General features: G+C 32.2%; 1 protein-coding gene across 1 annotated transcript in view; it reads left to right on the top strand.

Moving 5' to 3' along the window:
* Positions 1-24,268, top strand: part of LOC139491724 (uncharacterized) — a 34,412-nt gene extending 10,144 nt beyond the window's left edge. Inside the window, exons 2-3 of the mRNA XM_071279553.1 lie at positions 22,259-22,419; positions 23,689-24,268. Of these exons, the coding sequence (XP_071135654.1) occupies positions 22,259-22,419; positions 23,689-23,748 (221 nt within the window). The 3' untranslated portion in view covers positions 23,749-24,268. The remainder of the gene's footprint in view (positions 1-22,258; positions 22,420-23,688) is intronic.

Genomic DNA, 24,268 nt, shown 5'->3' on the forward strand with positions numbered 1-24,268 from the left:
GATTTTCCAAAATACAAAGGTTGGTATTTCCTTTTTAGATGCATGCCGAGTCTTTTGTAGTGGAATATGATTTAACGATATTTCTCATCTATTTTTCAAATAATATATTAAAGTTCCTGATAATTTACAGCAGATTCCAACGAGTAGTAAGCTACAGGTAGATTTTTTGGTTAGCTTCCTTGCTTGCTGAACCATGAAATGATTATTACCTTAAAATTGGGAGGAGCATAGCACTAATTCGTCATCCAATGAAAACACTCATATCAATGGCCTGTTTATAATAATAATGTATGTTTCATACAAACAGGTTTACCTAAACAACTTTGCAAATTGTATTTTATTTCTTATAGTCTTTGATTGAATTAAAAAAAATCTTTTTACAATAAATTAGAAGCGGAGTTACGGTGTATGCTTTGTTCAAGGATGATAATATTTAGTGTTGATTCAATGCTAAACAAATAGAAATTTTATAGAAAATCCACATCATTTCCCCTTGTACTCTCATAGTTGGCAATTTGGTACTTGATAGACGGAGGATTATTGCAAGCAGTGCTAGCAATGATTTCCTAAAAAACAAGTTTAGAAATTTAGATATTGGTTTAAACAAATATATATGGACTAATTCATGACACTTTCTAGGGTGCGCTCGACTTTCGGGACTTAGCAAGATTTTTTTAATTTAAAGGTTGTAATAGGACTTTTTGTAAACTTCAAACGCTAACACATCATAGAAAATCAAGTGAGTAACCTATGCTGAAAATTTTATAACAAAAATATCTGTGGATTTTCTACAAAAATCTTGGGTTTTTTTTGGCCACAAAATCCCGTTTAACTTTAAGAATGCAATGAAACTATATACATACAGACACAACCAGTCGAACAACAGTGGTGTCGACCCAGTCGTACGATACAAGTGTTTGCATATTTGTGAGTATGTTGGAGTTTACCAAACTCAAAATGATAAATATTATAAATTGAAGAGTTTAAATTTTTTGAAGAACAAGAAGTCCACATGTTAATACACTTTCAAATATTCTTAACTGACAATTCTTTTGAAAAGGCTTGTAGCAATTTAGGAATATGACAGTTGTTTTCCATTCGTTCCATTTTTCGAAAAAAGTTTAACTTATGCTTTTTGTCAAATATTATAGAATTTTGAATTTACCTTGGAATTTTCGATTAACAATTTTAACCAATTATTCATTATGAACCCGATTTTAGTCGTCCATCGTCTGGGAAGTTCACAGTTATATATCATTGATATAGCAACATAAAGGTCCAACCAGTGAGGCGGTAACTGATAACGTATTCAAGCAAATGAAATACTCCTCTTGGATTTATAGCGCCAGTTTTATTTTTCTGTGTAGCTGCGCGGGAATCATAGATACCCAGCCCCGTCCAGCGACAATGGAGACTTTTAATTAAATACCATGTGTAGGGTGGTGCTACGCTCTCAGGCAGATAGAAATAATCCTTGCTATAGAACTCTGCGATATATCAGTGGTCATCTGATGCAAAACAAAGACATGTATGGCCTTATCAAACACACCGTTTCTTCTCGATGGATGTTCAAACTCAGCCCGGTCGAGAATCACTTCGCAGAATCTACATTGTATATATGATACCGATGAAAAGTTAATGCTAAACATAATTAAAGTAAACAGAATAGGAAGCAGATGTTTGAAAAACCCAATTAGTGTCGACAGGTTACAAGTCATCAAGCTACAGTACATTCAGGTGTGAAGTCATTCAGTTCATTCACCATATTGAAAGATTCAAAGTATCGGTTAACACAAACTCGTACAAAGTAATCATATCTTAAATCATTCTGATTAGGAGAAGCTAGAAAAAAATGTGACGGAATTATTTATTAGACAAACAGACTGACAAGTTGACTTCAAAATAAGCCCCTGCTTCTAGATAGAGGGTATAATTTGTTATTGTCCTTGAACTTTTTGCCACTGTAAACTTATCAAATACTGAAATTCTCCATTAATCCGCCAAGGGTGGAGAGGAGGGAAGTTGATCGTAAACCTGGGCTAGCGAAGAGGGTATAATTTGTTATTGTCCTTGAACTTTTTGCCACTGTAAACTTATCAAATACTGAAATTCTCCATTAATCCGCCAAGGGTGGAGAGGAGGGAAGTTGATCGTAAACCTGGGCTAGCGAGGATGGACAACCATGATTCTTTAAAAGACAGAACACCAGTTAAACGAACAAAAAGGATTCTTTCTCAGGATGAAATCAAACAAAATTGTAAGATGGACAGAACATATATCTAACCTCTGCTACACCATACAGCATAAAAGAAGTGAATACACCTTAATAAATTTCTTTCTTTGACATCCTTCATAAAAGTTCATTCTAGAAAAATGAAAATGAGATATACAAAATCCTATATTATATTAAAAACATTTTTGCAAGTTTGGGCATATATACAGTTTAGAAATGTTCAGTGGACATTCAAGATTTTACATGTCGCAAGAAACTTTCTCTAGTTGTCACACATTCCCCTCACTAACCCATAATATGATTCTATAATATCCTTTGTAAATATGATTGACAGGTTTTATTTCCTTGTACTAATTGGTTGGGTTCGTGTTGCTTAGTCTTAAGTTTTCTATGTTGTGTTCTGTGTACTATTGTTTGTCTGTTTCTTTTCAGCCATTGCGTTGTAAGTTTGTTTTCTACTTATGCGTTGATTGTCCCTCTTGTATAATTTGTCCATATTTTCCATAGCCCATGTGTCCTGGCGCGGCCCTTTTTAATCAACAACCAACCAACCAATCAACCACATACATAGTATAGCATATTCAAATATCAAAGTTTACCTTTAGTTTAAAGTAAGTCGAGTACATGCCGTATTGCCATCACGATTTTCAAATAATAATTATGTGACGATATGTAAAAATCAGTCAAGTAAACTTCCACAATTAATATAAATGAGCGATAATAATTATCAACTAATTTTAAGATAGCTCTTACTCACGGGCGTCCATTACTTAACAGGTGATGTCGAACAAAAGATGCATTTCTGGATGGAAAAACGTGAATATCCTTTATGAAGACAAAGTAACTAATGATTTTTAAAAGGAAATGTAGTATTGACTTTCTACAATGTAGGGTGATCATTCGAAATAAAATTCTATATAAATTGTGAATAATAGCTAGAACGGATTGCTCAATTACATTATTTGTATTATGTAATAACAACCAATTATAACAATGAAAAACTCTGGGAATGTGTTAGTAAAGTTTATTGCCGGTAGACATCACACCATATAATGTAGGAGGCGGGAATCCAGTTTTATCAACTACAATATCTTTTCATTTTTTCTAGTTGTACAGTTGCACTTCTCAGGTAGGTAAATAAAAATCATATAAAAAAGTAAAATCACAAATATACTGTGAAAAAATGAGCATGTTTGACAAGGCACTTGCAACATGGAAGCTGTGAATTCACATATGTGTTGCAGGTACTCTTTAACACTTTTTATCTTTTCCAAAAGGCCATTTCAACTGAAAGGATGAAGTACTTAAAATTTCCGACAATGAATGATATATCTTACAGTGAGAAGGTACTCCGCATTCGTAAGAAGATGTTACTACTTTTCTCGAACCTATTTTGTTACTCCAGGAATTACATGACAGGTTCTATATTTGTGTTAATCGTTGACCTATTTCCGTATAACGGGTTTTTCTTTGCGGGGTGTAAATTTATAACATAAATGAACTAAAATTTAAAAAAAACAAAAAAAAACATATAAGACAAAGGTCAAAGTCTCAAGATTTGGAACAGGCACAAAAATGCGGTGGGGTTAAACATGTTTTGTGAGAACTCCCCCCTCCCCTAATACCTCTAGGAAATGTAGGATTATTCCTATTTTCTTCTTTTATATAATCAGATTAAGCATTTTGTTATCTGAAACTGCATAAAGAATGCATTTCAATCAGTCATCGCAAGAATTTCATAACATACTCATATAATCGAAAGTAATACCTCCATAAACGGTAACAATAAATTTTGAATATATGTGATATAATCTGGATGTGATTTACAGAATAAAGATAATAAGTTAAAGGTACAGAATAAAGAGCAAACAATGCGAAAAATAAAGAATAAAATATATAGAATAAAGATTAACGGGGAAAAAACATTAAAAAATAGAAGAAAACAATGTTAGCAAAATCAAAGAATAAATGACCCCGTATCTAGACCCTCGTATATTCTACTACAGTAAAGCCTGACTAAACCGAACCCTTTCAGGACTTGAGATTTTGTTCGCTTTTGGCAGGTATTCGGTTTCATCAGGTTCACAATGCATAACATGCGATATGATTGGTCTTCAGAACAAGTTTGGATTAGAAAGGTTTCCGGTTTATTCACAGTCAGGATTCTACGTCAAAATTATCTCCCCATTACGCCAGTTCATTTCCACAATCGAAGAAATGGAAGCCATTGTAGGTATGACGCGCTGTCAATTTTGCTCATGTAAACCGATAAATTTATCCACACTGCACCATTATGATCCTTATATGCCAGTTGTATTTAAAAAAAACCAAATGTATCAACTAGCAAATAAGCATCAGTTAATGATCTTGTCTGCATTGATTCAACTTAAAACTATTGTCTGATCGGTTGTCAGGTGGAATTTTCGAAAATTCATAAACATTTAAAAAAATTCTAATTAAATATTTCGTGGAAGGGCAGACTAGATTTTTTTAGTGGTTGAAGACTATAAACTCTAGTTATCACACACAAAAAAGTTTGATTTTTCGAAGATATGCATTTTCATCATCCAACTTGAAAGACTGTCGTCAAGTACTTTCAGTAAAAAAAATAGCTATTCGAACACACCTCTCTGTTTTTGTGACTCATTAGATAGGTATTTCACTTGACCCATATATATCATCTTTTAGCACTGTGATTTTTTTATGTTATAAAGTCAACATCTAGCTTTGATATTTAGAAATTATAGAATCTGAAGCGAGACGATGTATGAGATATTCTTGCTTGTACGATATAAAGACAAAATATTAAACTCAAACACGTCTATCATAAAAAGGTGCACTCGATTTTCTCTTTTCGATACAATTGTTACCCTTTTTTTGAATTTTTTTCTTGAGTCACATAATAGAAGGGCAGACACGACAATTACTGAACTAATAGATTGATATGTTTTCCGTCCGTTGTAATTTTTCTTTTTGAATCGGAGGTTATGCATTTTCTACATCCAACTGAAATGATACCCATGTCGTCGACTTGATATCTAATTGTTCTGCTTAACTATATTCTAGATAAATTGAAAAATTATGCAAATGGTGTTTTTAAAATAAAACACTTCGTAATTGAGAAGAAAATTGTCATTTTATTTGTTTTTATTAACTTTTAAAAATTGTGTCACTATAGTAAACATTACAATAAGCATTTATCGCCTTCTCTAACAAAGAGCTTCTTTTGTTCTATTACAACCGGGTTTCCGACTGTTCAGGGTTCGGTTTAATCAGGTTTCACTTAATATGATTTGACTTGTAACGCACAGTCTCAATAATATTATTCCTATTCATTTATAATCAATGATTATCACTCTATACCCGTACATAGTAACTATGGGTATTATATTTCATTGTACATGGCTAGACAACAAAAAAGGGATTGCTAATTAGACGATTATACAGGAAACACGAAGTGACAAAACCTAACCATATAAAACATCAAGCAGTATATAAAATTTTGTATGATGTATTGATTTGAATAGTTTGTTAAGGTACAAATCAGTAAATGAACAGTTAAAATCTGTTAAGAGTACATACAATCTATGTTTCCTTCGTCGTGCAATAGTATAAAAAATAATAACTTTTTACCCTTTGCACAAATATTCGCTTTTCAAACTAAAAGACTTCTATGAAAACAATATTCAATTTTTGTTACATGGACAATTTAGATACAAGTAACGTGTCTTAGTAAATGATAAATCGTACTTTAAAAAAAATATCTCTGATTCAAACAACAAATTCTTTGAAGCTGAAATAATCGAGAAGTTTGATGTCTTGATTGATAGCATTATTATTGCCATATTTGTAACGTTTGGAGTGCGTGTTTTTCAACAGTATTTGTCATTCCAAAGGAAACCAACTGTGCTCCCTTATTGTTTTATTAACTTGTTACTTAAAACAGAAGCTTTTTAGGAAGAATGAAAAGAAGCTCTCATTATATTCGACATCATGTTCCGTTATATAGATAATTTCCTCTCAAAATAATTCAAAGTTTGGTGACTACACGCATAAGTGAGTACTTCACATGACAATAAAAAGCTGCATCCTACAATCATCCATCTATTTTACAAACAACATGTTCACAAATGCCCAAATAATAATGTTAATGTATTTGCGCGTCTGGCGTACTAAATTATAATCCTAGTACATTTGATAACTATTTACACCACTGGTTTGATGCCTTTACTGGTGTACGTTTCGTCCCCGAGGGTATCACCAGCCCAGTAGTCAACACTTCGGTGTTGAAATGCATATCAATAATGTGGTCATTTAATACAAATTTCCTGTTTACAAAACTTAGAATTTTTCGAAAAACTAAGGATTACGTGAGTCGTATTTGGTACAACTTTTTTAAATTTTGGATCCTCCATGCTCTTCAACTATTTACTTGTTTGGCTTAATAAATATTTTGAAATCCAAACCTTGCTATTTCTTTGATAACGATTGGTTATAACTTAACTATCTCATTAATTTCTACATCATCTTCACAATATTCGTGTGTTGCTTCTGTAACGTTATCTGCATCTTCAACATCTTCTATTGGCTCAACTTCACTGGATGGCTTTTTTTTGGCGTTTTGTCATCATATAATTGAAGAATGATTTGAACGTCTTCGTAGCATCAGATCTTTCACGATCCTTTTCACGATCTTCAAAAATGCGGTAAGTGATCTTTCACGATCCAAATTTTTTTTTGTGTAAATAGTTCTTTATTTACCAAGTTTCAGATTATATTTATACAAAATAACTATGAGAACTGTTTAATTAATTCAAATACAATACCCTTATTCTGATAAAAGTAGTTTATCTAGTCGAATTTGTGAAAAAATCGTGTTTGTTTACATTTTTTATGTTATTAAAATGTCGAGAAGCAATTTGCCTTTTGTCGTTTTGTAATACATATGTACTTTTGAACTGGATATTCTCACAAACTGATCATAGTGTTGAACCATTTTGACCAGACAGTTTTATTTTGTCGTAAATGTGTCTGTGTAATTAATTAAATTAGAATACTTACTGACCTTTCATATGTCTTCTCGATTAAATGTCTTTCACGATCCGTTACCAGAACTTTCACGATCGTCTCTCAATACTTGACCGCCGTTGGATATTCTTTCACGATCATTTCTCTCGATAAACCGAATGACACCCGTGTTACTGGTACATTTTTACAGTTTTGACCTTTGCAACTTAACAATAGTAGTATCTATAAACGTTACACTTTTACTATACATAGTCTTTTAAGGACATTTAAATGAGGCGCACCGTCCCTTTTTTAAACGGTTATTGCTATGATAGAATATAAAAATAAAACACTTGACAAAAAAAAAAAATAACAGTTACAGAAAGTTAATTATCCATGGACTTGGTATTTTGAATTTATTGTATAACTAAATGCTATTTCAATGTAGGGAAAAAGTATTTCTATTTATAAGTACAGACATATCTTTAGCAGGAAAAGTACAATGCGTGTATATCAAAGGGATAATTCTGTGACCGGTACAATTTTCTGATTGAGCCCTGTTAACGTACAGCATATTAAAGTATGAAAGGTTGAATATAAAATATTACTTATATAGTCTGTTTGTGACATAATACGATAGATACGGGATCAGTAAATCCCTTATGAGGTGAGAGCGAAGGTCGAACCTATATGGAACTTACTAACCCAGCATGTATCGTATAAGGTCACTAGCACACTATGTAACGAACCTATCTTACCGACTATCTTTATTTGTTGAATTTAGACTAGAGTTGTCTCATTTGAAATCATACCACATCTTCTTATGTATATATCAAAATGTTTAAGTGATCATTTTTAGGAAACTACTTACATTGGTCTGTATAAAAAAAAATGTCAAAAATGTCAATTTAATATCATCAACCTTGATATCACAATTTTAAACAGAACTTCCAATTCAATAACCAAATAGTGCCAAAGTCGTGACCACTACTAACCGTGTATTGAAATAAGCACCTTCTCCCTACTAACCTAATATGGTATATACACGATCTCCACGCGGACTCTTTTAACCAATTATATTCCTAGAAATGTATAGGAGGTAAGATAAGTTTTATGAACAATTCATTAAATTGCGAATGGAAATGGGGAATGTGTCAAAGATTCGGATGTAAAGAATGGTGCTGTAGACGTTAAAGACTAATTCGAGGTGTGGTGGCCCTTTTGGTAATTTTACTCATTTACAATCGATATAAGTGATTTTGTTATAAAACCCTGTAAGCATATCATTTGCATATTTAAACAGAGTAGATGTTACCACGTGATCTTTATGGCAACGTAATATATAAACCAATAATAATGTACATCTAGTAATGACTTAATTTGCAGTAAGTAATGTCTAATTTGAATTTGGTGATTTATTAATTCATATTTATTTTTATAATCATGTCTTAAACGAAGTCTTGTGGATAGAGGGGATAGTGTCTTATACAAATAAAGTACCAAATGCCAATGTAATTTTTTTTCAAATTCGATGGGATAGATGCGTGTAGCCACCAAACTTTGAATTATTTTGAGAGGAAATTATCTATATAACGGAACATGATGTCAAATGATAATGAGAGCTTCTTTTCATTCTTCCTTAAAATCTTTTGTTTAAAGTAACAAGTTAATAAAACAATAAGGGAGCACAGTTGGTTCCCAAAGAATGACAAATAATGGTAAAAAGTTATTATTTTTTATACTCTTGCACGACGAAGGAAACATAGATTGTATGTACTCTTAACAGATTTTAACTGTTCATTTACTGACTTGTACCTTAACAAACTATTCAAATCAATACATCATACAAAACTTTATATACTGCTTGATGTTTAATATGATTAGGTTTTGTCGCTGCGTTTTTCCTGTATAAACCTCTAATTAGCAATCCCTTAGCGTTTTTTGTTGTCTAGCCATGTACAATGGAATATAATACCCATAGTTACTATGTACGGGTATAGAGTGATAATCATTGATTATAAATGAATAGGCATAATATTATTAAGACTGTGCATTACAAGTCAAATCATATTGAGTGAAACCTGATTAAACCGAACCCTGAATAAACCGGAAACCTTTCTAATCCAAACTTGTTCTGAAGACCAATCATATCACATTTTATGCATTGTGAACCTGATAAAACCGAATACCTGCCAAAACCGAACAAAATCTCAAGTCCTGAAAGGGTTCGGTTTAGTCAGGTTTTACTGTAGTAGAATATACGAGGGTCTAGATTGGGGGTCATTTATTCTTTGATTTTTTTAACATTGTTTTCTTCTATTTTTTTAATGTTTTCCCCGTTATTCTTTATTCTATATATTTTATCCTTTATTTTTCGCATTGTTTGCTCTTTATTCTGTACCTTTTACTTATTATCTTTATTCTGTAAATCACATCCAGATTATATCACATATATTCAAAATTTATTGTTACAGTTTATGGAGGTATTACTTTCGATTATATGAGTAGGTCATGAAATTCTTGCAATGACTGATTGAAATGCATTCTTTATGCAGTTTCAGATAACAAAATGCTTAATCTGATTATATAAAAGAAGAAAATAGGAATAATCCTACATTTCCTATAGGTATTAGGGGAGGGGGAAGTTCTCACAAAACATATTTAACCCTACTGCATTTTTGTGCCTGTTCCAAATCTCGAGATTTTGACCTTTGTCTTATATGTTGTTCTTTTAAAATTTTAGTTCATTAATATGTTATAAATTTGCACCCCGCAAAAAAAAAACCCGCTATACGGAAATAGGTCAACGATTAACACAAATCTAGAACCTGTCATGTAATTCCTGCAGTATCAAAATAGGTTCGAGAAAAGTATGAACATCTTTCTACGACTGCGGAGTACCTTCTCACTGTAAGATATATCAGTCATTGTCGGAAATTTCAAGTACTTCATCCTTCCAGTTGAAATGATTTTTTGGAAAAGACAAAAAGTGTTGTGACAGTACTAAGATCTCTGCATGTTAAAGAACACCTGCAACACATATGTGAATCCACAGCTTCCGTGTTGCAAGAGCCTTGTCAAACATGCTCATTTATTTCTATAGAACCAGCTCACATTGCCGGCTTTTAAATCAGTCACAAAACTTTTGAATACCGACTTATCGGGTTCGTTTTGAGCATATATAATGGTTTGCCAATTTAGCGATAAGCCTAGAACAATGTATGAAAGAATGCATCAATAAATACAAGACCTTCTATACTTCAAATATTACGCGTGTAATTCTCAGGATTACGTGATACTGAGATATAAATAGTGTTACCTGAATTGTAATAGCACAATACATCGAAAATTTTAATTATGTTAGCGTATTAGCTACCACACAAGTATAAGAGGGGGACACTAACGAATATATTATTCGGACTCTGATCCAATCCGTTTGTTTACTACATGTAGTTATCTATCTGCTTCTAGAGGAGAAACGCAGTTTTAAGTCATTTTGTTTTTCACAATTGGGGATCTAACTAACGATATCCGGCACTTGAAGATAGCGCTGCACAAAGAGACTACCAATTATTTGTTTCATATAGTCCGTTTAATAGGAATAACACATATTTTGATTTCCATGATTTATAACAAGAGTGGACTATAAACTACTTTTCGCTTCGTCGGGAGAGGTTTTATTTTCTACATAAGAAAATGCCTGTACCCAGTCACGAATATGACACTTGTTATCCATTCGTTTGATGTAATTGAGCTTTTGATTTTGCCATTCAATTAGGGACTGGATTTTACTCGGGGTAACGTATATTTGTGATTTTACTTTTTAATATGATTTTTATTTACCTAACTGAGAAGTGCAACTGTACAACTAGAAAAAATGAAAAGATATTGTAGTTGATAAAACTGGATTCCCGCCTCCTACATTATATGGTGTGATGTCTACCGGCAATAAACTTTACTAACAAATTCCCAGAGTTTTTCATTGTTATAATTGGTTGTTATTACATAATACAAATAATGTAATTGAGCAATCCGTTCTAGCTATTATTCACAATTTATATAGAATTTGATTTCGAATGATCACCCTACATTGTAGAAAGTCAATACTACATTTCCTTTTAAAAATCATTAGTTACTTTGTCTTCATAAAGGATATTCACGTTTTTCCATCCGGAAATGCATCTTTTGTTAGACATCACCTGTTAAGAAATGGATGCCATTTCAATTTTTCCTTTAAAATATGAGACATTGAAGCAATGCATGATGATCAGGCGCGGATCCAGAGGGGAGGGGGGTTCCGGGGGTTGGAACCCCCTTTTTTGGACGATCAATGCATTTGAATGGGGACATGTAATTGGACCCCCCCCCCCCCCCCTTTGTCCTGGGTTAGGAACTCCCTCTTTTTAAAATGGCTGGATCCGCCCCTGATGATATATCTACATTACGATGGGGTATTGTTACTGTTGAGTTTACCATTCTTGGCCTTAATTTTATCACAATAGCCAAATATGCGTTCAATCATTCAAAAACAAAAACGTTTTTTTAAAACGTGGTATATGTTTTAGGAGACCTCGTTTAATTATCTCATGTAGCATTAGTTTTATTATGCATACCATTTTCACGTTATATTTTTTTTTAGCAAAGAATGCCAATGCTTATTTTTAATAGACCTTTTTCGAATAACAGACTTTTGACTCCGGACTTTGTAATTGCATGAAATGGCCTGAGATCGAGGCACGGTAGTATTTACACTCTGGTTTAGGTTGACCTCTTGTGTACCATAAAGGTTCGTTATTAGGAAGTGTTAGAAAGAGATGAATGGGCATCATTATCTCTATGACTCAGAAAATACGGCCGTGCCATTTGATAACCAACCTATTAGATGTGATAGGACACTACTAGGTAAAGTAAGAGAAACTTAAAGAAGTAAAACAAGCTAAATATCAGGGCAATTTATGGAAAAATAACTGTTTAATGTTTTCTATGTATACTTGAAAGAGGGACGAAAGATACCAAAGGGACAGTCAAACTCAGAAACCGAAAACAAACTGACAACGCCATGGCTAACAATTAAAAAGACAAACAGACAAACAATAGTACACATGACACAACATAGAAAACTAAAGAATAAACAACACGAACCCTACCAAATACTAGGGGTGATCTCAGGTGCTTCGGAAGGGTAAGCAAATCCTTCTCCACATGTGGCACCCGTCGTGTTGCTTATGTGATAACAAAGCCGGTAAATAGTATAATTCGGTAGGTCACATTTATGAAAGAGAAGGGGATTGTAGGTACGACGTAAGGAACATATCCGATATCATTTGTGAAACGATTATTCCATAACGGTCAACCAACTCGTGATGGCGTCCGTAAAATTTACGAAGGGATCGATTCCAACTTCACCATTTGGAACTTTTAGTTTAATAGCTTCCTTTTGAGCAGCAACCCTCTATCAAGAAAATCATGATAGGAAATACAAGCAAGGGAATATCGTATCAATTGGGAGATATATACCCTGTATGCAGGTGCTGCTGGAATGTTGCTACTTAGAAATAGAAAGTTCACAATTGGAAAGCTGAAATCATCTCTTTTGTCATAAAGTTTTGTTTTTAACTGACCCTCATTTTCAATTTTTAGAAAAGTCAAGATATGAGGCCGACTTAACTGTATCTGAAAAATATTGAAAAAAATCATAGAAAAAAAAAAATGTAGGTAACCTGGCTAACAACTATATAATCCGGAGTCAAAAGTATATAAAAATGTATGAAAATATTCTCTTTCATTTAATTGTTTCCAAGTGAGAACTACGAAGAAAACACAGGAGACATTCCATGTCAAATGAACAGTGTAATTGATTGTAATAAAATGTTGAAGAGATTTTAAATATAGTTAATTATACCAAATTTCTATGTTATGAAATAATTTTAGACTGTTTCATACTCAATTAAATTGCAGGTATTTTAGTAATTGTTGAGAACTATTTGAGGAAAAGCTGATGAAGTTCATTGAAAAAGTTAAAAGTGGATATAAAAAGAAATAAAAACGCAGGACGATAAAAAACATCTTTGTGTCATCTGGAAACAAATGTAGGCATACATTGTACATGCCTTCAAAATATTATTTTCACGATGAATGGACGATTGTAATTTCCATTGATGCAGAATGAACTAAAAGAATATAAATTTTAACATGATTGAATAATTTTGTTCCAATATTTATTTTTTATCCACGTTACTGTAAACTTTTCAAAGTATCATAACTTAATCGTTAACCCCATGAGGTATCCAATATATGATTACACAGACCATAGTCCGGTATATTTCAAATATTGAGGGGAAATTGTATAAATTTATACACTAAGAAAGTGCGATATCATATTTACAACATCTTCAAAGGAACTGCTATATATTCATGTAGTCAGTAGTGTTTTACTTAAAATTCACCCACCAAAATACTGTTTACTTTTTCATTGCATAAAGAAATAAAAGTTTAAATATTAAGTGAATCATACCGATAACGATACAAACAATAAATATATCTACGTTCCCAGGCTTCTAGAATTCGAATTACTCATAATACCAGTATATATCCCTAATCATATAGATCCATATAGGCCATCCAACGTACTTACACCTGTATGAGGCTCACATTGAACACGTAAACACATAGTATTAAAACAATAAACACGTGCTTTCTTAAACACATACTAGTAGTATAAAACAGTGAACACGTGCTTCCGTAAACGCATAGTATAAAACAGTGAACACGTGCTTCATTAAACGCATTTAGTATTAAACATGCATTAAACATTAAGAAAGCCTATACAAATAACTATTCAATTAAAGCATATTTTCAAATCACACCAGACTGTTGGTATCATTTGAAGGCCCCGTTTGGTTGAACATTACCAATGCAATCACATTTTTTCGTGACGGTTTTACGATTCTTGATTGTTCAGAATTTCGCTGCGATAATAAAACAAACTGTATCTTGTACTTTTACATTTTATTTCATTAGTGACTGTAAACAATTACGAATTTTCATCACTATAAGCGACATTAATTTTTTCTAAATCTAATTATAAAAATAACATGTGTAATCATCTATATAACAGAGGTTTTAGTATAGTAAAAAGTGTGACTTGGATTAAGTGTTGTCTCATTGGCACTCGTAACACATCTTTTTATATATATTGAAGAATAAAACGCAATATTGAATATAAGACTGCTATTTTCAGTGTTTGGTACAGGTTGACAGTCACTGGGCACAACAGTTCAACATAGAACCCTATCCGGAAACCAGAGAACTCTTTTTGTCAGAAAACACTGTCAAACATCAAAACATACTATCCACACTGATCTGTGTCCACACTTGTTTAGTATAGTAAATATGTACAATATTCATAGACGCATTTAGATATTGTTATATGTTATGTAGCAAGAACAAGTACTCTTTTCTCTTAATTCTTATTTCAAAAAGTATTTCCTCATTCCCTCTAATTGCAATTCCCCCATGTATAATTCTAACACAATACAGCCAGTAGCACTGAAAATGACATTTCATTAAATGCATATGCAACTATTAAATCAATTTGAAGATAAATGCATTCAACAAAAGTCAGGCAGCTCTAGAATTTTTTGTTTGAATATTATTCCTGGCATTTGTAGTGCTCTTTGAAAAACTTAACCGTATCCTAAAGTTACAAATTTTAAAAATATTGAGTCGAGTTTCCATGTGGGTTGGGTTCTTTTATCTCATTGTTTTCTGTACTTTCTAAAAAAAAAGTCCCGCTCAACATTCATTCTCATAAAATACATTACATCATACTTTAATTGTCATTTCATTGTCTACTTATCGAGTTTAAGACAAAACAAACAGCTGGACTTAACTGTTTCCCCACTTGTAATGCAATACAATAGATATAAGATATGTGGTGCGAGTACCAATGAGACAACTCTCCATCCAAGTCATAATTTGTAAAAGTAAACCATTATAGGTCAAAGTAGGCCTTTAACACTGTGCACTGGATCACAGCCTAAATAGGATTCTACACGTACCAATACAGATACAGACAGATAGCCAAGGAGCGCATATATGTACTTGCGAACGTACCGTTGCTGGTGTGAATTTTGAATCTACACATCGGTACTGTAAGTTAACATAAGGAAATCTGATGTAGTGAACGACTTCCAAAAGATCACGTGACAATCTTTACACGCAGCAATGTAGGAGTAAGTTAAGCTGTAAGTGCAGACAATTTTATTACATGTCATTAGATATCCTGAAGTATATGCAAAATTGGCAATACAATGTCCAAAGAAAGATTATGTTAATGACTATTTACACATGAAACACAATATTTCTTTTGATAGGAGATTATTTAATCTTATGAATAAATAAAAAAACTTATTACTTTGCTTCGGGGGCGGATAATGATTTTTTGGGGGAATATTGGAATAATCAGGAAGTAAGAATTCAGAATCAAAAAGCAGAAATATTATATGGTACCGCCGATTCACAATATTAATCAATTTAGGAATTGGCTATGAATAAATCAAGGCTATTACTTGATTTGCATTTTTTGCTTGAGTAAATGAATAATAAAAAAGGTGTTTTAGTCACTGCTTTAATGCTCTGGTATTCGGAACGAATCCACGAAATAATTACTCAGTGAAAAAAGAAATTCCTGTGAAATATTAAACTGAAGTATCATGCTATTGTGCCAACAACACTTATACTAGTACTACTCTTCAGGATGATGATAATGAAAAAAAGATAATAATAAATAAAAAGATAACAATCTTGGAACAACGAAAACAAACGTTTTTTTTAGTAATAGTTAAGGTATTAAAAAGTTGTTTTTCCGCCAATACAAATTGGGTATCATTGTATAGCTAAGAGCGTCAGAACTATCATTAAACACCAACCAAAACAACAGACTACCCAGCACGGAAACTAAAGGGTTGCTGTAAGCTCTTACTTCAGAAAAAAAAACCCCAAACGAAAACAATAACTATTCCGAAATATTGGACCAAACTGTTGTACCGGTCTTTCTGCATTTAGGAATAGTCAATTGTTTACTACTCCGAAACATTGCACACCATTATCGGTATTTCTATATATTCAGATTAAATATACATGCAAACACTGATCATTGAGAAACATTTGGGTCTCTTCGACTTTTTTGAAAGTTTTGAATATCCCCTTGATATCTTCTACTTCTTTTATATTTAAGGGAGCTATCATTTGATTTGTGTGGGCCAGGATAAAATTTGAAAAAGGCAGGATAAGACCTTTGCAAATTAAAAAAAGTCATGATAAACTAATAAAAAAGGTAGGACCGAATCGAATGTAAATAAAAAAGAAAGGACAGCAATTACAAAAAAAAAAAAAGACAAAATATACAGAACAAAATTTTTCATCCTAGCTCCCTCCTCCTATGGAAATCAAACGGTATCTCCCGAACTCGTCTTCAGTACTTTTTTGGCTATGATAATGAGTGGTGGTATTGTAATTCTCCTTCCTTTTTATCTATTTTACAAAGCCCTTTGAACAATACTATTATATGGAATCTCATAACGACATCAATATCTCACTTGATGATATTGGGTTTAAAATTTCATTGAGATCTGCATATAAGGACGCCGTCAACTATGGTCCCGATATAATCACGTTACGTCACGTCACTTAACATACAATATTTGAAGAATGCAATTTTAAATGATATCGTTTCAATAATAAGATAAGCAGACGACACCCCCGCACGTGACATTCGGTAAGGAAAATTAAACGCTTTAAATCATGGTATTTTTTTTAATTTTCATATTGATTAATTCATTTGATATATAACATTACTATCTATAATCAGACATTCTTCAGAGGAATATATGTTTATATATAATTGATTAAAAAATTAAATTGGTAAATCGAAATTACGTTTGCAAGCCAAAGTTTACTTTTGTCTGGAATAATAAGATTAAAAGAGGACAACATCGACAAATTTGAATAATTCCAATTATACAAAGAATTGTTAGCATTCAATTTAACAAGCCGCCTACAATATTGGTTTGAAATTAATTTAAAATGCAAATCTGCTTATGATAACATCTGTTTAAGCGCTCTTTGTCATAGAACAATTTAACGTAAGATTTTACACTTTAAAATTGTTTTTGAACCTTACGGGACGACCATTTGATATTCTGGGGGGTGGGGGTGCAGGAGGATTTGTTTTTGATCGGTTATTTATTTTTGTAAACTTAGAGGTCAGATTATTCATTTTCTGCACTATTGAAGCAAGATTTTTTATTTTCCTTAAAGCAAGGGACTTATTATTAATTTTTTACAACTAAATTCATAATATTCGAAAACATGCAATTTTTTAATGATTTGTTTATTATAAATAATACATTTATAGTCAAATCATTATGTACCATGTAATCAGAATTAATCATCATTATCTGCAGAATCTTATATTTCCAACTGTATATACATGCATTGCATATATATACATTCGTAGTATTAAAGTTTTGTTGTAACTACATGTGTAGCCTTTTTAAAAGTATTGACAATCATATTTAGCCGAGCGAAGCGAGGCAACAATTTTTTTGAAGGGTTTTGGAGCCACTGAAGGCCCAAGAAGTTATAGAACAAATGATGCAAAATCATGCTTTCTTGGTGTTCCCCAGATCATTATTTAATCGGAAAATGAATGTTTTGTTTTAATATTTTTTTGACAAAATTTTGTCAAAATATTTGGTCTCAGAGCAAAATGTATAAATTCAGTGTAAGACTTAAGTTTCTAGGGACAACATCAAAAGACCAATGTGCATGATAAAGCAAAAATGGAATTCACATACTTAAGTCTGTTTTTTTAAAACTTATTAAGTTTATAACGAAACTACTAGATTACAAAAGGAATGCAACACTAACAGAATACAGAAGGGCAATCAATGAACAAAAGACAAATAGATAAGAAACATTGATACCGAAAAATCAAGTCTACCTCTGAGGGAAAACATAACTTGCTTCTTGCAAGTGAACTGGCCGTGAACACAATTTAATATGGAGACAAGCGTTTGGTTTTGAAATTTCCTACATGAGGCATTTGTCTCAATGTAGTTACGGCCCTATTAAAATAAAAGTGAGGTAAGGTTTCCTGAGACAATATACCTCAAGTTAAATGAAAACAATTTTCAGACATTTCAAGTATATTTAAATAATGTTTATACTTTTGTTATTAAAAAATTGGGAGGTTTCCCCCGATTTTTTTTTGGAAAAAGACGAATTTTTGAAGAATCTGGTGCCATCTCATACTTTCGATAAGACCTGCTGAGTTATTTATTTTCAATACATTGCAAGTCAGGTAATTTATTTTCAAACTACCACAGAACAAACCATTTATTTTTGAGATTATCAAGGCTGAGTTATTTATTTTCAAAATCCTCCTGCCCCCCCCCCCCCCCCCCCCCCCCCACACACACACATAATATCAAATGGTCGTCCCCTAAAAACTTGAAAGATATAAATTTGCCAGTGATTTATGTAAGAGAAATGACCATGAGATTATTAATCTTTTTATTAACAAAATACCAACATAAAAAAATATTTGGTCTTTTCTACGTGGTTATGCGTCAATATCTTTCATTTAGTTTGACAGGGAAAGTTCTTTTGCTCCAGTTAAGTTGGAGGAGAACAAACACAATTATATTTCTTTGTCATATACAGTCACTGACATGATATCACTGTCCCATGAATATTTAAATAGAAATTTCCGAAATTATATAGACAATAGTTATAGTGCATTGACTTGACATATCAACGATATAAGGATGAGGCTTAGAAACGGGGAAATGCGAGGCTGTGCCGAGCTATTTCCCCGTTTCGGGCGGATGACAATGTATTAGTGTTACTTTCTTTTAACTGCATCGATATGCACCATAAGACCAAAGAATATTAGATAAATTAGTCGCTATATATATGGAAGTTTGTAACGACATTAACTGGCCATACAGCCCCTGCACATTTAGTGATTTTAGTCGCTTGCCAATTTTCGGTACTAAATAAATCAGTCTATTTAAGTCGCTTGACAAGACATATATTTTATAGTACCGAAGATTGGCAAGTAGAAAATCATACCAAATTCCTGTGGTACTTCGTTCCTGGCATTAACTATCGACCTTACTCTATATATGTCTCTGGGACAAGATAAACATGTCAAAGCGTTAAATTTAAAGTGCATGATAATATTGATACAATTATTTCCACGATTAATCGATTTCATGGAAATAAATTAGACGTGCTAGATGACTAACGTAAAAATAAATCCAATCAACTGTTTTAAGTTTCAAACCAGTCCAATTTGAAAGAATATGAAGTTAGTTTTAGTAGGTGTATTGAAAGGGTCGCTTCTTCTACTTCCGGTTTATTATCGTCGCCATAGCTAATGATGTTGCAATTATCATTTCATGTTTCCATTGAGTTATTGTAATTTTTGTTGGAACAAAGCAAGTTTGTAACATTGTGAAGAGACCATTATGAAGAAAAGGTCATTTAAAATACAATTATCTTTTCATGTGTGATGCATGACTGAGCACACACTGACGTTACAGGAAGATGATGATGGCGCATTACTTTACCATTCATCACGGTTCACTGAACATTCGATTGATTGTTTCAAAATGAAATATTAATAGGAATATATAGATTGTGGTCATTTTAGGTAATACTTGATTTTATGTCGACAAATAAAACAAGCTAAGCTAACAAAAGATCAGATAGAAGAAATTGAGTTATTTGTAAATATAAGTGTCGAACTCGTTGAAAATGTAACTCCTTAGCAGCTATTCTATCATTTTCGGTTTAAGTTTTATGTTTTAGTTAATGATCTTAAGTGTAACATTACAATAAATACGCCCGTGAAGCAAAAACAAGTACCATCCTCTCTAAGGGTCGCGAATTATGTAGGAATGTGAAAAGAAAATTAATCATACAATACTACTAAAACCAAACTTATGCATGCAATTTTAGTATTATTTGTTATTATATGTATTATCTGCTCAGACACAGGAGCTCACTTTTAGACATATCCCAGCGTTCTTTTTTACTCTCCCCATTAAATAAAAATGTTTTTGGTAAAAGTGACATGTTGATTTCGTCATCAGCTAAAGTAGCTTTGTGTCGAGGATTACATAAATACATTGCCGACATTATATAAACATTTGTGTTATTGAGTTGTTCTCACTTCTAGGTGCACGCTGTAGAACCATACCTTTTAGATTAAGAAATAATGCTATTCCATGACCCTGCCTTTCTTTGTTGGTAAACAAGCAGATGCATGCAATGTGTTTTTTCCAGAGGGAGTGGTTTTGAACAGCAAACACGAATCTTGGTCAAATATGTCAACTGCGAATCGTAACACAGTGTAGTCATTGTATATATGTATTAGTACCATCATGTGCATCATTCAAGAGTTTAAAATGTTTTAAGTTAATAAAATATATTAAATGCATGCCAATTTGATAAAATTAGTTTTTCTGCAGTAGTCAATATACGCATGTGCAAACACATTTGATTAAATTTCGAGCATGGGTTTGTTTACAAAGATAAAGAAGCAAGTCATATTATAATGATAGACTAACACGTACATTATTTATAACATATGCATACCTTATAATGATTTATCGGTCAGCACCGAAAAATAGCACCAACGAACAATCTATGTTTATCTCTTTTATAATATTATGTCTATTTGATATACATGTGGTTGTAGTTTGTTTATGTGTTACATATTTGTTTTTCGTTCATTTTTTTACATAAATAAGGCCGTTAGTTTTATCGTTTGAATTGTTTTACATTGTCTTATCGGGGCCTATTATAGCTGACTATGCGGTATGGGCTTTGCTCATTGTCGAAGGCCGTACGGTGACCTATAGTTGTTAATGTCTGTGTCATTTTGGTCTTTTGTGGATAGTTGTCTCATTGGCAGTCATACCACATCTTCTTTTTTATATGTATTATAAAACATCACACATAAAAAATAATGAGAATAAAATGAGTCGTGTACACTTTAAAGATTTAGCTTGTGGAACGCGTAAAAGAATGGATTAAACTATGAGAGCTAATCCAAAAATCTATATCTGCCGCAAAATGATTTATAAATCGGATTTCGAATATTTACAATATTTGTTTATTGAATCCGAATCCTAATTTTCCGTGAGTAATTTCTATTCCGCGAAGGTTGAAAAACTTATACCTCATTTAAGCTTATAGAATCTATGAACCATCATCAAGAATATATGCAATCAGAACTAACTTCCGTAACGTAATAATGAATTTATACCGTTATTACGCAATTTTAATGAAAAATATGACATAAAGTTCCATTTTTGTGTAAAGCAACCAAACCATTTCATTTTCTATTGTTTAGATTTCAAAATTCTTTCTTCCATGGTTATTTATTTCTATTCACCAATACGTACTGATGTATTGTATCGTGATGAAAACACTCATGTATGCAACAGTGAGACGAAAGACACCGAAGGGACATTAAATTCATAAGTCGAAGTTAAACTGACAACGCCATGGCAAAAAAAGAAAAAGACCAAAAGACAAATTACACTCAAGACTAAGTAAACCGAACCTTATCGATGCTCCGGAATGGAAAGCAGATCGAGCTCCACATGCGTCACACAGTTGCAGACAGTCATCTTTAAACAATGCATTCACTAATTATTGAAGCCATACATTTACTACTTGTTTAAAAATCAGGTAGATTAAAATAAGCAATTGCAAAAATGGGTTACTTGTTACAGAACGTACCCAAGTCAGATGGCTGTTTCTTGGTTGTTCCGTTGGTTTTTGTAATCGAGCGTTGTGTTTTGTAAGCTTAACGGTTTCCCCCCTATTTCAATTTACCTTACACTATTTGTTATTTTTTTTTTATAAAGGTGTGTCTGGAAACAATTTTTTAATAGCTTATTTAAAAATGAATTTTAATTTCCAACATTTTTTTTTCAGAATGTAACAAGTATGAAGGTTCAGAAGATTTAATTGCATGTCCAACACCAGATGCCTATCAAAAATTTTATTGCATAGAAGACCGCCATCTCTGTGATCAACAACTTAATTGCCCCAATGGGGAAGATGAAAATTTAATTGGCTGTATGTTTTTTAAATGGGTATGTACATTTATAAAAATTGTTTCTTTCGTTCGATTAATGTTGAATGTCAATCTTAACAAACTATTTTATTTGACCATGAAAATTCTTGAAGAAAACAAGAATTTCACTACAAATACTGATTTCATAAATGTGTTTTCGTCATATTTGTCTTTATATATATAAGAAAAAGAAGATGTGGTATGATTGCCAATGAGACAACTCTCCACAACAGACCAAAAATGACACAGAAATAAACAACTAATAGGTCAGTTTGACATACTTAACGGTTCAAGATATTCAACTGACATAGCAACCGCAACTGATTGCCACTTTAGAATACTGAATCAAAATAGATCAATCCAGTCTTGAAAAAGAATTTATTTTAATTCCACTACTAGTATGGCCGGAAGGACAATCACAAAACGCAATACATCTAGAAAAATATTCAGCATGAAAAAAATAAATGTACAAAAAATGAGAAATATCTGTGAAACTACATGTACAAAAATCAAGTGTTAACTCTTGAATTATTTGTTCGGATGAGGCGTATTTATTTAAAAGGTATCTAGGTATCATATGAATTTTTAACCTTTCAAATAGTAACATCATTCAGTCATCGAAGTACGATGAGAATGGTAATGTGGGCAGTAAATGGAAACTTGACTTATTTGTGTATTTATTTAGCATTAGTTTATATACAAATGTATATGCTTTCCGAGTGAACCTTAATGTATAAACGAGCATGCAATCTATCTTACTTTTCCATGTGCATGGCGTTAGTAGACTTAAATAAAGAGACATGAGCTTTTGCCAATCACTAAAACGCTTGTGTAAACCATTTCCATAAATGTATTCTGATCTTCTAAGTACCACATATTATCCCCGTTCTATTTGACTTAAATGCTCAAAAATCATTGACGAAACGGACTATTACAACGCTAACACATAATAAACCCCCTTTACTTAGATCTACTCAACACATCAATGATAGAAAGAATAACATTACTTTAAGTAGTTCTACTTAACACATCACCTGATAAAAAAAGGAACTTCCCTTTTGTCTAGGACTAATCAGCACATCACGGATAAAAATAGTAATATACCTTTGCCATAACCCCTTATACATAAGAAAAAAAACAGAACTATTTCAATACATGCACACTTGATCTTTTGCATTGTCATTGAAATTAGAGTTGTAAATATATTTACATAGATGAACATATATCGGTTATTCATTTATGTATTTTTTCCGTTTTAGGAATAACATTGTATTTGTTAATTTTGTAGGCAAATTCGTTCTTTAGGAAGATAGAGGAAGCTTTAATAAATAAAGATAGAAGATTATGACAGCGATAATTTGCCACAGACTTGAATACACACAATGTATGAACACATTCTTATGGCAGACCAAAATTGTATGACCTGATTTCAGAAACTTTTCGATGATTTATATGTGTGATAAATTGAAACTGGAAAATAATAACAAAATAAGTCGATAGATAAAAAAATATATGCTTCTCAACAAATATGGAAAACTATGAGCATAGCCATGTATATTAATTAATTCGGACACTTGTATGTCTGTTAAATCATTCTTAATGTTTCAAATATTGTTTTTCTTGTTTTAGTATTTAGAATTACATCTTAATCAAAAATGATAAACAATGTTTCTATGAATGTAAGGACACGATCTTAGTATTGAATCAACTGTACAATTTCTGTTGAAAGGAGATGGAGATGACGAGTAACAATTTTTTGTTCTGTAACTGTACTTTTTTGAAAGAAATGTCTAATTGTCTTTTTATTGTGATTTAAAGGTAGACCATCCTATAAGGAGAATTTCAAAAATTAAACAACTCATCATAGA

The sequence above is a fragment of the Mytilus edulis genome, chromosome 10 (genome assembly GCF_963676685.1).
Source record: "Mytilus edulis chromosome 10, xbMytEdul2.2, whole genome shotgun sequence".
Classification (NCBI taxonomy): domain Eukaryota; kingdom Metazoa; phylum Mollusca; class Bivalvia; order Mytilida; family Mytilidae; genus Mytilus; species Mytilus edulis.